This window comes from Sphaerodactylus townsendi, linkage group LG07 (genome assembly GCF_021028975.2).
Source record: "Sphaerodactylus townsendi isolate TG3544 linkage group LG07, MPM_Stown_v2.3, whole genome shotgun sequence".
Lineage (NCBI taxonomy): Eukaryota > Metazoa > Chordata > Lepidosauria > Squamata > Sphaerodactylidae > Sphaerodactylus > Sphaerodactylus townsendi.
Window position 1 is genome coordinate 66,519,787 of NC_059431.1, and position 15,062 is coordinate 66,534,848.

General features: G+C 42.6%; 1 protein-coding gene across 1 annotated transcript in view; it reads left to right on the forward strand.

Annotated features, from left to right (window-relative positions):
- The window catches only part of LOC125436727 (contactin-associated protein-like 4), a 173,471-nt gene that overhangs the window by 47,340 nt on the left and 111,069 nt on the right, over nt 1-15,062 (forward strand). Inside the window, exon 2 of the mRNA XM_048503966.1 lies at nt 3,219-3,329. Coding sequence (XP_048359923.1) covers nt 3,219-3,329 — 111 coding nt within the window. The remainder of the gene's footprint in view (nt 1-3,218; nt 3,330-15,062) is intronic.

The following is a 15,062-nucleotide window of genomic DNA, read 5'->3' on the forward strand; positions in this document are numbered from 1 at the left end:
TTGGCTCATGGAGCCGCAGTGCAAGGGCAGAAGAGCCGCATGCGGCTCTCGCGCCGCAGGTTCCCTACCCCTGGGCTAGGAGGACGTACAAGCTGTACATATTACCAATTATTCCCTCCACCTTTTGCCCACCTTGTACCTCTATATTTAGTCAAGACTTAAGTTATAAACATCCCACCTTCTACCATGATCCATTATGTAAGGGTTGCTATACCAACTAAGCTCTATTTTGCCTTTATCTATGTTTTTGTGCTCTTCTACTTTCTTATCTCTTGTGGGGCCCTACCTTGCACATTCCTGTGTGTTTTCTTGGAATTTAGAAAAGTCCAGTATTTTCAGTATTTTCCAGATCCCTTCAACTTCTCTGGCTAATATATTTACATTATACATATATATTTCCCCTATGAATTAATACATTATAAACTAATACCCCTAACAACCTTAAGTCAGTTGTGACTTGACAATGCTTTATGCACACACGAAGTGGCTTACCTTGTTTTTCCTGCTTACATTTTATTCTTGTAGCAGTGTTGTGAGGTAAGTTAGTCAAGTGTGTGACAGACCCCAGGTCAGCCAGGGATCTAAACCTGGATATCCCGGATCTTACACCAACACTTTAACCAGCATGCCAAACTGGCTGAAAATGAAAGTCTCTAGCAGAGAACAACTTGCCACAAAAAGCCACACTGTGGTTGCTGAGGTTTATTTTCTACTGCTGATAACTCGCCGTATGATAATATCTTTACCATAAGAAATACCAACTTCTTGGCTTTTAGATTCTTGTGGAACAAATGGATACAGCATGTAGTTAATAACATTTAGCAATAATTGATTGCTAAACAGTGATATTACAAATATGCTCCCATTATTATGTATGAATGTTTGGAAGGCATGCACTGGCACTATCTTTGCATTTGGCTTTTCAAAAAGTTACTGTAGCCAAAGATCTGTCATGTGATTATAAATCAATGTGGGAATTTCAGCTTTCCTTGTTGCTTCTGTCCTTACTTGATGCCCATCTCCTCTGTATTAATTCACTTTCCTAGTTTTGCTTTCCTCTCAAGTCAACTGCAAAGATGTAGAAGGGTGGTGAGCTCTGAGGCAATAGGGAGGATTATGCCACTTCAGACTGTGGCTAAGAAGTTGTAATTTTGAATGATCTCTTACTATGCTTTACAGTTAGTTCCAAGGAAAAGACGGTCTGTGCATGTTTAAAGATAATATGTTCCTTCAGGTGTTCCTGGGAAAAATTTTGGCACCAAGTTTCCAACTTTGCTCTATCATGTGTGTTTGCTTTTGATTTGAGATATCTTTCTGGACGTTTTAAAACAAATTCATCTCTCACTAGTGCTATTATGGTCAGAGAAGAAATAAATGCAAGAAATAAGCAAAGTATTCAGAGAATGGATTAGATTTAGGTGCAGATTAAGTTAAAATTTGTGGAAGAAACATTAACAATCTGAGATAGGCAGATGATACCATATCACTGGCAATGCATAGACCTGAAACAACTACTGATGAAAGCTAAAGCAGAATGTTAAACAAACCAGGATAACTGCTGAACCTCTAGAAGACAAAAGTAATGGCTAGTGAGGGATTGTAAAATTTTAAAATTGACAGTGAAGACATTAAAATTGTGAAAAAATTATTCCTTTGGCCACTGACCAAAAGGAAAACAACAACTAAGATGCAAAAAAAGACTGGGCAATAATGCCCCCCTCTCCAAGACTGTTTTGGTTTTAGAAAATGGTGCTGGAGGAGGCAGAGACACTCTTGCACCATTACTTGGAATTGACTTGGGTCATTGTTGTACCTTAAAATAGCTCTCTGAAGCTGATGTGTGGCTACAGTGAAAACAAATTGGGTCCTGGGAACTTGGTCCCAATTCATTTAAAAGCATAATGCCTCATTTGGCTCCCAGTTTTAATGATGATTGGGATTCATTTTCATGATATCTGAGTAGACAATGTTAGAGTCATAAAACTTGTCTGGATGGATACTTGGCAATTCTTCTGTTTATTTTAGTGGTTCTTGCCTAAAAGAACATCCCAGAAGGACTGTTCTGTGTAAACACCTACAAAACTGGCCTAATGCAAGGACTTTAGGATGAAGCAGTTTGACTGAACATGACTTCCAAACAAGAAAAAACAGCCTAGTAGTTCTTATCATGATTTGTTGAATGAAAACAATTGCTTTCTTTTAACCTAAATCCCTAAGATATAACTGTCATGGAAAAGTGCTCAATGAATTAAAATTAAATCCTTTTTTAAAGACAGATGTAATATTGTAAGCACTTCTAGCTTCACTGAACACAGGTCTTAATAGAAGGAAGGATTAATTACTGATCCTTGCTTGTTGATCCCAGACAGAGAGATGACTCTTCACCCGTGTAGCCATTTCCAGCCTGTGGGTTGCTTTATAAACTGTTTTACATAATTTTCCTGCTTTTACTAAACAACAAATGCCAGCAGAATTTTTTTTGCAAATATAAATGGAGAGAACTGTTGTCCTATTTAGCAATTGAGATGGAAAAGGATTTATCATCCCAAACTATTGATTCAAATCTGCTTTTTTATGTGCCATTGATTGTGAACCGTTCCTAAATCCTATTTTCTGAAATACTGTGCCTTCTTTGTATAAAAGCCCAAGACTTGCATAGTAATTATTGTTCCACAATGATTTAATGTCTGTTCTACATTTCAAGCATGTATCCCCCCAAAACAACCTGGCAGAACAAAAGGATTTTATTTAACCTATTCTTATTGTAGAATTTTATTTTTAAATGAATTCTAGACATAATCATTGCTTGTAAGTATGATAATGCAGCAAAACATAAAGCTATATATGGTATAGCTTGGCATTACTCAAGCTACAGATTTACTGGCAGGTGTCAGTTGCTGCTGTTGTAAATAGTAGATGGTGATCTCCTGACCATTTATCAACTCTGTCTTCAAAGTAATGTTAGAACAAGAAGGGGACAAAAGGAGTCTGGCAACATGGTAAATTGCAACATGGTAATCTGATGAAATAGTGATTAAATAAAAAGTGCCTTTTCAGTATTGATACACATACTAGAGAAAAAATGGACATTATAGGGATGTGAACTGGGAAGCACAAGGTTGGTTCAGATGCTTACCAGTGTTCTGCGTTAGTTACAGTTTTCTGTAACTTTATTTAAGTGAGAAAGCCTGAAGCCTGATGTTTTTTTTCTCTGACAGATAATTGTGATGATCAACTGGTGTCTGCCTTACCTCAGTCATCATTCAGCAGTTCATCAGAGCTATCCAGCAGTCACAGCCCAGGATTTGCAAGGCTTAATCGAAGAGATGGTAAGTCTTTCCTTTATTTTTATTCGTAATTTCTGTATATTTGCTGGATTTTTTTTTCAGTATGTTGGAAACATATTAAGATGAATAAGGTCTTTTACAGAATGTTAAATTGGAAATATGAACCTATAAATATTTTACTTTATTTTTATGATTGAGGGATACATCAATAAAAGATGCTGTTATCCAGTTAGATCATTTTATCACATATAGTGGGACAGCAGCCTCCTGTCTCCTGTCCCCTGGCCATAGAGGGAGCCCTCTCCAGCAGAGCCTGCAAAGGAGAGGCAAGAGGATGAGGTGGCTGTCCTGCCGAAAGGCAAGACTTGAAGGGGGTGAGGTCAGGGAGGCCTTAGCAGCCTGGTGTGCAAGGGCTGGACAGCTGCAGGTGCCAACACAAACCTTTACATGGTCACAACCCTCTCCCAACCTCAGCCTATGGGCGGCCTCCTCCTTTTCACTCTCTTCCACCTTTTCAGACTCCTCAGCTGGGCTGCCTTCATGTGGGTGATGCTCTTCCTCAGGCCGAGGGACAGGTGGCCTCCACTGTGCAATTGCACCTATGTAGGGAAGATAAAATGTACCTTTAAATGCCATATGCTGCCGCCACCACTCATGGTGGCATGGGGGATTCTTGGTAGCCAGCCAGGCAGGCAGACTGGGCAGGGGCAGTGGGGTCCAGTAAGAGGTCCATGGAGGGGGGCTGAAGCAGTTGGGTTGACACCCCCCACGCCCCCTCCAAAATGTGGGGCTCCTTGGACTGGTGGGGGTAAGGGGCAACACATCCTCCAGCTGCCAGTCCCCCCATCAATGCTCCCCCGCCTGGTGCCACAGTTGCTAGAGTGGGGGGGGCAGTGCAGTGGGGGTAGGCACCCTAGGCCTCCGTGGCACCATAGAAGGCCTTCTTTAGGGCCTTTCACTTCATTTGGCACTGGCAGGACATGTGGGGAAAACCTTGCTCCCAAAGGGCCCGGGAGATCACCCTGTTGAGAGGTGACTGTTTCCAATCAGAAGGCCTGCACAATTGTTCAAAAGACCAGAGCCACCTCCTCCTCTTGCTAGTAGACACCCCGCCATCCTGATGCCATTCCAGCCTGTAATGAGAGACAGCGTGGTGTAGTGGTTAAGAGCAGGTGGATTCTAATCTGGAGAACAGGTTTGATTCCCTACTCCTTCACCTGAATGGCAGGTGCTTATCTGGTGAGCCAAGTGTGTTTCCACACTTCTGCATTCCTGCTGGGTGACCTTGGACTAGTCACAGTTCTTCAGAACCCTCTCAGACCCACCTACCTCACAAGGTGTCTGTTGTGGGGAGAGGAGCTTTTAAGCCACATTGAGTGTCCTTACAGGAGAGAAAGGTGGGATATAAATCCAAACTCTTCTTCTTCTAATGACCTGCCTGGGAATGGGAGACTTGGAGTTAGCCTGGAGCCATGAGCAATTGGCCCATTTGAATCCAATGGTCCTGCGTGGCTATACTGGAATGGTGCAACACAGGCAAAGCTGAGGTCTCTAGAGGGATTTCAGGGTTACTGTAGGGCCTGGCCAATGGGTCTCCTGTTCCTATCGATCAAGGCCCATCCAGCACACATGTCTCCTACCTATGGATCAAGGCCCATCCCTTGCATGTCTCCTACCCCCTCACAGACAGACAATTGGAAGGCAACTAGTTCTTGAAACATGCTTTATTGAGAGACTTGCCATGGCAAGTTCAAACCCAGGGCAGTGCTGCCACATGTCTTCACATTGTCTGGGAGGGACAAGGTGCCTGGCTGGCTGGTCACCAGGAGTCCCCCTCAGCGCTAACATGGCTGGGCCACATTGGTTCCTAGCTTCAGTGCAGGAACTTTGTCAGGGTGTCTCTGACAACCTGGTCCTCCTGCTGGTGGGTCTCATCTCGGGGAGTGTTGGAGATTGTTCTGACCATGGCTTCTCCGTACTCCTCCCGGTCCTTATCACTCAGCTGTGACAGCAAGGGTGCACAGTGCGAGTCAGACTCTGGGGCAGCATGGCCTACACTCTCGCAGATGTTGTGCAGGACCACACATGCCACCACAAGTGAGATGACATTCTTAGGCATAACTAGGAGCCTTGCCAGGAGGCACCGCCACCTCACCTTGAGTCACCCATTTGCCCATTCCACCACATTTCTGAGCTGGCACAGTCTCAAGTTCAAGTGAATCTCCCTGTCATTGTGTGTGGGGGGTGGGGGTGGCATAAGGCTTGACTAGCCACTTGCACATGGGGAAGGTGCCATCTGTGAGCACCAAGGGTGGAATCGTTAGTGTGGGGCTGCTAGGAACGTAGATGCCCCTGTCTATGACTTGTCAGAAGTGTGATTCCAGAAAGACAAAAACATCATTGCTACAATCAGAGTGACCCATCTCTGCACTAAAAAACCTCCCCCTGTGGTCACAGGTTGTCAGCAGCAGCATAAAAGAGATGTTCTTGTAGTTGGTGTGCTGCCCTGGAGCCCTCCTGGGTGGCAAATAGGGATGTGGCAGCCATCTATGGCTCCAATAGAGTGAGGAAAGCTGAGATGTGCAACTCCAGCCAGTAGGGGGTGGGGGTAGGGGAGGAGGAAGCAGGAGAATTGAAGGATGGTCTGGGATGCCTGGTGGCCAACAAAGAATCTGCATGCCCCCCTTGTCTCTGGGCAGGAGACATGCTCTGGGGTGGTGCAGGGGTGGCCACCCTGGAAGGCTGTGCAGACCAGAGAGTCCACCTACCTCTTCAGTCCTGGAGCCAAACCGCACCACCCTGGTGAACAGAATAACTTCCATAGCTATACAGAACTATACAGAACAGGATAACTTCCATAGCTATACAGGACAGGATAACTTCCATAGTTGTACAGCCCCGAGCTGCTGCTTCCCCTCCCAATAACTGGTGATGCTTGCCAGGTACCACAGCTACTTGCTCCTCCACTTGAATGGCACGCCACATGTTAGCATCCTGCCACTCCAGGTGTGGTCTGAGGATCTGTGCGAGGCTCATGAATGTGCTGCTCGTCAATCCTGAAGTTGGCCAGCCACTCCTCATCATTCCAGACTCCCAGAACAAACTTCTCCCACCCCTCCTTGCTTCGGGGGGACACCCAGTACCAGAGCATGCAGGGGGCACATGCCAGAGTGAACCAGTGCTGTATGGCTTGCCGGTGGGACCAGTTGTTCCTGCAGGTGACTAGGGTGGGAGGTGTTAACACCAGCAGCTGCAGGAGCCCCTTCAGCTTTGGGGGAGGGGGGTCATGCACACAGGTGTATGCTGTCAGAGTCCCACACAGTGCTCCTGAGCACCATGCTGCAGAATTGCTGGTGGCTGGCCAGATGGTGAGGAGAGGACCATGGAGGAACCAGGCAGGGCTGATTGGTCAATGGAGCAGGTCCTGGCAGAGGTGCATAATCGCAGCGTGGTCAGGTGATACCCAATCGCAGAAGCCACACAATCATTGAGGCAAGCGCCCATGAGGCCTGTGTGAAATCTTTCCTGTGTGACTGCATAGCTATGCAGGGACAACTGGGGGGGGGGAGTGATCACAAGGCACCTACATGGGCTGGCAAATTCACTCGCTGACCAAAGGACAGCCAGCCATGCAAATGGCCCAAGGCTACAATGAGTTCATTTATCCTGACTACAACCCGCTACATATTTGCTGTGTGGAAGGGGCCTTTGTCCTAAGCATGAAATATTTGCTTCTTTCCTCCCTTTGCTGTTATCACCTGGGGGAGGAAAAGAGGTTACAATTAAAACAACAACAACAACAACAACAATCCCTTACTATTCAGCAGGGTCAAATTAATCTGGTGCCAAAAACCAACTGAATAGGTTTACAGCTGTTGGCAAAATAAATGGACATATATATATAAGAGTTATTGAGCATCATCCAGATAAAAAAAATATCTAATTCTGATTGCACTTCTTTTATTGTACTATTTGTACTTAAAGAATTTGCATTGATAAGAAGTGGATAGCTGAACAAAATCAGGCGAGACCACAAATAAATGTTTACTTTACTTTCACGGCCGGAATCACTGGGGTGCTGTGTGGTTTCCGGGCTGTATGGCCGTGTTCTAGCAGCATTCTCTCCTAACGTTTTGCCTGCATCTGTGACTGGCATCTTCAGAGGATCTGATAGTAGGAATGGAAAGCAAGTGGAGTATATATACTGTGAGGTCAAAAGGTGAGGCCCTCTGAATAGAGTAGCCTGGTATGTGAGTCACAAAGAAGTTTGTAGTCTGGGAGTAACAGTGAAGATAGCAAGGTCAATAGGTGAATGCATCTGAATAGAAGTATCCTGGTCTTTGTTTCCTTTGATTGCTATTGTCTATAGTTGTCCTGTGTTTGTGTGGAACTGATTAGTCACTGTCTTGATTCTAGAGTTTTTCAACACTGGCAGCCAAATTCTGTTTATTTTCATGGTTTCTTCCTTCCTGTTGAAGTTGTCCATGTGCTTGTGAATTTCAATGGCTTCTCTGTGTGGTCTGACGTAGTGGTTGTCAGAGTGGTCCAGAATTTCTGTGTTTTCAAATAATATTCTGTGTTCAAATTGATTTATCAAGTGTTCTGCTATTGCTGATTTTTCTGGCTGAAATAGTCGGCAGTGCCTTTCGTGTTCTTTAATTCGTGTCTGAGCGCTGCATTTGGTGGTCCCTATGTAGACTTGTCCACAGCTACATGGTATGCGGTAGACTCCTGCAGTATGCAGCTCTTCTGATGTCTGTAGTAGAGTAACCATTAGCCTGTAGAGCCCTGTTTAGGTGATTCAATTCATCTTGAAGGAGGTGGGGTTCACAGATTCTGTTTGCGCGATCTACCAAAGTTTTTATGGTGCTCCTTTTTTGTCCTGGATGATGATTGGAGTTTTTGTGTAGATATCTATCTGTGTGCGTTGGTTTTCTGTATACTGTGTGGCCCAATTGTTGGTTTGGTTTGTGGATGACTAAGACATCTAGAAATGGCAGTTTTCCTTCATTTTCTTTTTCCATAGTAAATTGGATGGTTGGGTGGATCTTGTTGACATGGTCCAGGAATTTGTTTAGTTCTTCTTCTCCGTGGCTCCAAATGGTGAATGTGTCATCCACATAACGGAACTATATGGTGGGCTTTTTTGGTGCTGTTTCCAGGGCTTGTTCCTCAAAGTGTTCCATATAAAAATTTGCTATTACAGGGCTAAGAGGGCTATCCATGGCTACCCCATCTTTCTGTTCATAGAATTCATTATCCCACTGGAAGTAGCTGGTAGTGAGGCAATGTTCAAACAGGGCTGTGATGTCTTTTGGGAATTTCCGGTTGATGAGTGCCATGGTGTCTGCTATGGGGACCTTGGTGAATAGGGAAACCACATCAAAGCTGATCAGTTTGTCATTGGGGTTGAGTTTAAGATTGCTGATTTTTTCAATGAAGTGAGCAGAGTCCTTAATGTAATGTGTAGTCAGTCCAATATGGATTTGTAGTTGAGCAGCCAGGAATTTTGCCAAATCATATGTAGGGGATCCGATTGCACTCACAATGGGTCTGAGTGGAGTGGAGTCCTTGTGGATTTTTGGGAGTCCATAAAGTCTAGGAGGGTGAGCTTCAGATTTGCAGAGACGTTTGATTATAATTGGATCAATTGAGGAATTCTTAATCAAGGTGTTGTTTTTCTGGTGATTTTGTTGGTTGGGTCCTGTTTTAACTTTTTGTATGTTGTGGGGTCCAACAGTTGTCTGATTTTTTTCTTTGTATTGTTCTGTTTTCATGATAACCATGGCATTACCTTTGTCTGCTGGTAGAATGATGATTTCTGAATCAGAATTGAGGTTTTTGATGGCTTGTCGCTCTTTCCTTGTTAGGTTACTGGAGGGAAGTTTTGCCTTTCTCAGAATCCTTGCTGTTTCCCCTCTCACTTCCTCCACTTCTTCCTCAGGGAGATGATAAATCGCTGATTCCACATTAGCAATGATGTTTTCTACTGGAATTCTGGTGGTGGTAACAGCAAAGTTTCCTCCTTTGGCTAAGATGGATACTTCGTCATCAGAGAGTTGCCTCTCAGTCAGATTGATGATGGTTCGTGATGTATCCAATTCAGGTTTCAACTGATGTTTTTGGCATTTGTAGAATTCTACCAAAGTTATGGATCCCCAAAGTGGGTGCTTCCATCCCCCATTGTTTCCAATGGAAGCTAATAGTAGATGGGGCTACCCTTTTGAGGGTCCATAACTTTGGACCCCCTGAACCAAGCTTCACCAAACCTGGGTGGTATCATCAAGAGGGTCTCCTAAAGATACTCTGAAATGTTGGTACTGCTAACGTAAACATTCCTACCCAGACAGGTTGTGTGAATGTTCCTTCTAAAATGACACCTGCCATGTACAATTTTAAAAATATGTACATTAAAATAATGAACTATTCTTTTAAAAAGCAGGGTAGTTTTGAATCACAGTGAACAGGCATGTTCATTCCAGTTTTTATTGTAAGATCCATTGTGTAAAACCCTTCCTTACAAAAAAGCTAAGGTTTTTGTACTTTTAAAGTTATTGTTGATATATTGTTCTTTTTGACCCTCTTTTCCACTTACAGAGCTAGTTTACTGTTTTTCTTTGAAATAAATATTCAAAAACATTTAACTTACTGATGCCTCAATTAATGTAATTTTATTGGTATCTATTTTTATTTTTGAAATTTACCAGTAGCTGCTGCGTTTCCCCCCCTCGACTTATATGCGAGTCAATAAGTTTTCCCAGTTTTTGTGGTAAAATTAGGTGCCTCGACTTATATGCGGGTTGACTTATACATGAGTATATACGGTAATAGGATAGCAATTTAATCTGGAAACACACAGACAAAAGTGTTTGTGTTGCTATTCAATATGATGCAACTACCCTTGCCTGTATTAATTTTTAAACTACTTTAATATTAATTTTGTAGTCATTTGAAAACTGCTGGTTTTTGTTTTTTAATAGCAAGCTTTTTAGAGTATTTGCTGTGTCTTTAAAGATATCTTGAAATACAAAATTATCATTTGCCTAGAGTATGAAGAGACCAATGGCTCAACTGAAATATGGAAGGGAAGGTTGAACCTTGAGGAGGCATGGATATAATATTCTTGTTTTCATAAAATGTTTCCAGCTCATTAAAAGAAAGCTTCAAAAGAGTCTTATAATAATTTTGAAGCTTAGAATTATGTTCATGTTGCTCAGAAGTGATAATTAACAACAGGTTAACCTAGGTCAAACCAGTCTTTGGATGATTATCAGTTGATTTACTTTTACTTTATCAGTTGATTTACTCTCTTCTGCCATTAGGTGACTTCATATATCATTAACATTAACATACACTTTGTAGCCTGGTGTGAAAGAACTTAAAAGAAACATTCTGGAAGGGAGAGACTCTTGCTTGAAACACATTTCAGTGAACATAACTGAAAAACCCTTGTAAGACACTGGACATTCGTCTGCGATTACAACTTGAAAAAGGTGGTTATGAGTTGCTGATCCTTCTTGACCTCTCAGCTGTGTTTGATAGTCAGCTATCTATTTCTGTTGCCTGTCTTGTCTCCCTGGGAGTGAGGAGCACTGCCTGGTGGCATTCCTCATTCATCCAGGGATGACATAGGAAGAGTCATCTCCTTGGACTCTTAAGTTGTGGCATCTCATAGGGATCCTTCCTTTTCCCTATATTATATATACACTCTGATGGAGATAGTCAGGATTTGGATTGAGTTGGATTCCACCAATATGCTGATGACACTCAATTTGGTGTCATGTTTGAAAAGCAACCAATGACTGAGATCTTGGCCTTGGCCTTGCACCTGGATGCCATGGTGGAATGGCTGGGGAAGATCTGGCTGAAGTTGAATCCTTTGAAAATGGACTGGGTAAATCTGGACCTCAAGGGTGGCCATCTTTAATAGGACATCAAGGGCAACAGCCTTGGACAAACAAGTGTCCATGGAGATAAGGCAGCATTTTACCATTTATGCTGAACCCACCAATTGGCTCCTTATTTGTCTCATTTGGACCTTGCCATTGTGATTCATATGATAGTCACCTCCACATTAGCCTACTACAATGCACTCTATGTAGGGCTACCCTTAAAGATGCTTCATAAATTGCAAATTGGTGCAGAATGCAGCAGCAAGATTGCTGTCAGTTTGTTTCTTGGCTGGCTCATATAACGTCAATCTTGTGGCAGCTGCATTGTTCCCAATTAGTTCCCAGTGCTGATTCAAGGTGTTGTTTTTGACCTATGCTGGTATGAGACCCTCATGCCATCAGGGCCACTGCTCCCAGTATGACCACTCTTGCCCCCTTTGGTGCTCATCACAGGGCCTTCTGCAGGTTTCTGGCCTACAAATAGAACCCTCCGGTGATGAGGCTGTCTATGAAGTCCAATGAAATAAATAAATAAATAAATAAATAAATAAATAAATAAATAGCCCAGTTGTCATCACATGAGGTCAAGGTCTTCTTGGTGGCTACCCCTGCTCTCTGGAACCAGATTCCAAGGAGGTTTTTGCCCTGGGTTATCTTAAGGTTTCATAAAGCATGCAAGTCTGCCTTGTTTGTGCAGAATTTAATTAATCAAGGGAACTGTGAGCAGACTGGCTGTCTAGATTTATTTCAGAGGTGATGACCATACAATAAATCTGCCTTTATTGTATTCATTTGTATTTGTAAGGGGATTTTTTTGTCTGTTCAAGTTTTCATGCTATGCTTTTTGTATTTTCTGAACCACCTTGACTCCTGTGTGGGGAAAAGGGTATAAATTAAATAAATTTGTGCACACATACATAGTTATTTGTTCTAGCTCAGGGGTAGGGAACCTGTGGCTTGAGAGCCACATACGGCTCTTCTGCCCTTGCACTGTGGCTCCATGAGCCGAGCCGCCGGCCCCATCCTTGCCTGCCCTGCAGGCAGCAGGGCAGGCACACCAATTGCCCGCGGCCGGCTGGGCCACGCTGCGGGCTTCCCCTCTCGCCCGCCCCGTTGGAGTGGGGTGGGCGCTTTCCCGGCGGCCGGCGAGGGCGAGCCGCCAGCTTCATCCTTGCCCACCCTGCAGGCAGCAGGGCGGGCGCACCAATTGCCCGCGGCCAGCTGGGCCGCACCGCGGGCTTCTCCTCTTGCCCGCCCCGTTTGAGTGGGGCGGGTGTTTTCCCGGCGGCCGGCAAGGCCGAGCTGCTGGCCCCATCCTTGCCCGCCCTGCAGGCAGCAGGGCAGACGCATCCATGCGCTTCTCAGAATGAGCCGAGTAAAAGGTAAAAAAACCCAATATATACAGTGTTATCTTTATTTTAAATGTCAAAAATTATTTGCGGCTCCAAGTGTTTCTTTTCCCGTGGAAAACGGGTCCAAATGGCTCTTTGAGTGTTAAAGGTTCCCTACCCCTGTTCTAGCTAATAAAAAAGGAACAAACAATCTATTCACCAATGATGATCAAGTAAGTGCCCTAAAATACTTTACCCAAAAGACCAAGGGGTTATTCATAACTTTAAAAAAAACTTTTCTCTTGGAAAGAAACAATATTTTAAAGTATAATTTATGAAAATTTGTCACATCCTCCTGCATCCATTACTTGCCTTTCAATCCATGTGGCAAATACGTAATTTGTAGAAAAATGCTGATAATTTGAGGTGGATGTCATACCATGCCTTATGTATCCATGCCTTCTATATACCTATCATATGGTATGCCTATTCTCCATTATTCAATTTACTGTTAAAATATTGTTTCATGTCCGTTTATCTTAAATGTTTCTCCTGAAACACCTTCCAAAATCTACTTGACTCAGTTAATAAATTTAGGAATATATGTGTCAGATTCTATTTTTATTTGTAATTAAGTCTCCTGAGCACTCTAGAGCCTTTTGAAGGAATATAAGTATCTAATCAATGTGAAATTCTAGACGTATAATATACTTGCTTTTTTCAATGTGTGAATTCAAATGAAAAATTGCTCGGGCCAAATAGCTAGAAGCATGTGTTTCTAAATGAAGTACAGCACTATTTCTTTAAAGTGGTCACCATTTGACAGCAAGAGGCAATTCTTCCATTCTTCTTAAAATGTGCTTTGGGAATATATAGCTCTTCTACTCTTTGGTAGGAAAAAAAAACCTAGATGGTCCTCCTCTGGATTACAATTTTATAAAACAACAATACTGAATTACTAATAACAAAACATATTTATTTGGAAATCCATTGAAATCAGTGAAATTTAGAGGCACTTTACATATTTGTGATTAGTATATATGTATAAAAATCAACTTCCTTTGGATTGTTCTGAAGCAGTTGTTTATGGATTTTTGTTCTCAGCTTTTCTCCATGGATTGTGTTGTATTATTTCCCACTTTTGTTCTAAATGTCACTGTATATTCCTGCTTGTTGGGATATACCAGCACTCCTAGAGACAAATTCCTTTTGTCAGTTCTTGCTGAGGTTGAGGCCGTGATAAGCAGGAAGTTGCCCACCTAAACTTCCTTTCCACTTTTACTATATAACATTATATTTAAATATATATAAAAAACTCATGTAACAAATGTGTATAGTGACTTTTTAAAAATTGTTAAATCTTCTGTTTAACAGTAAGGAATGCACAACTATGTTTATGTCACTGTCATTTTTGATAAACCTTACATACTCACAAGGCAGTTCTGTTTCAAAAATATGGAATATGGAATTCTGTTTCACCAGGAAAAAAATCTTTACATATTCTAGGGAATGATTCATATTTCCCTACAAGTGCAGTGAGAAATATTTGATATGCACAACATTTCAATCATATGGAATAGTATTCATGAACCAAATTCATTAAAATGTCCCCTTTAATTGGGGTAACATAACCATACAGATGCCAGACTTGAGACTCAATACATGCAACTCTTGAACAGTTGCAGAAGAAAGATACTGTGTTTAATTTTTATCTTTATTAGATGGTCAGGCAAGCACTACGAACAACCATGCAGGACAAAGACCAGTGATCTGGGAACAGAGGGGGGCATGTAGTGATCTTACACAATGACAAGTTTTCCAATTTGAGAAAAGGCAGCAAAATAAGAGGGTTTTATTAGATAATGAGTCATCTGCCTTTCCAGTCAGGAAGATTCTGGTCCTTGGTCCCAGGTAAACTTAAACACATTGTACCACCTGTCAGCAGCTGCACAGAACACTATGAGTCACTGTAAAGTCTGAAAGTATTACACAGTAACCAGAAGTTTAGCCATGTTAGTAGCTAAGCAACAACAGTTACAACGTATTGTCGAAAACTTTTCACGGCCGGAATCACTGGGGTGCTGTATGGTTTCCGGGCTGTATGGCCGTGTTCTAGCAGCATTCTCTCCTGACGTTTTGCCTGCATCTGTGGCTGGCATCTTCTACCAGATCCTCTGAAGATGCCAGCCACAGATGCAGGCAAAACATCAGGAGAGAATGCTGCTAGAACATGGCCATACAGCCCGGAAACCACACAGCACCCCAACAGTAACAACAATGACAAATCTTCTGATAGCTTAGACAGTGATCTGACTGTGCTATGTATGTATGTATGTATGTATGTATGTATGTATGTATGTATGTATGTATGTATGTATGTATGTATGTATGTATGTATGATGTTGTTGTTGATATTTATTTATTTATTTTATTTGATCTACCGCTTGTTACCCAGCTTTCACAGGTTGTAAACTTATTTTTTTAAGGAATCTCCACCAGCTGCTAAGAGTGTAACAGCACACAACTATTTTAAGTAGCAATGGGGAAAATAA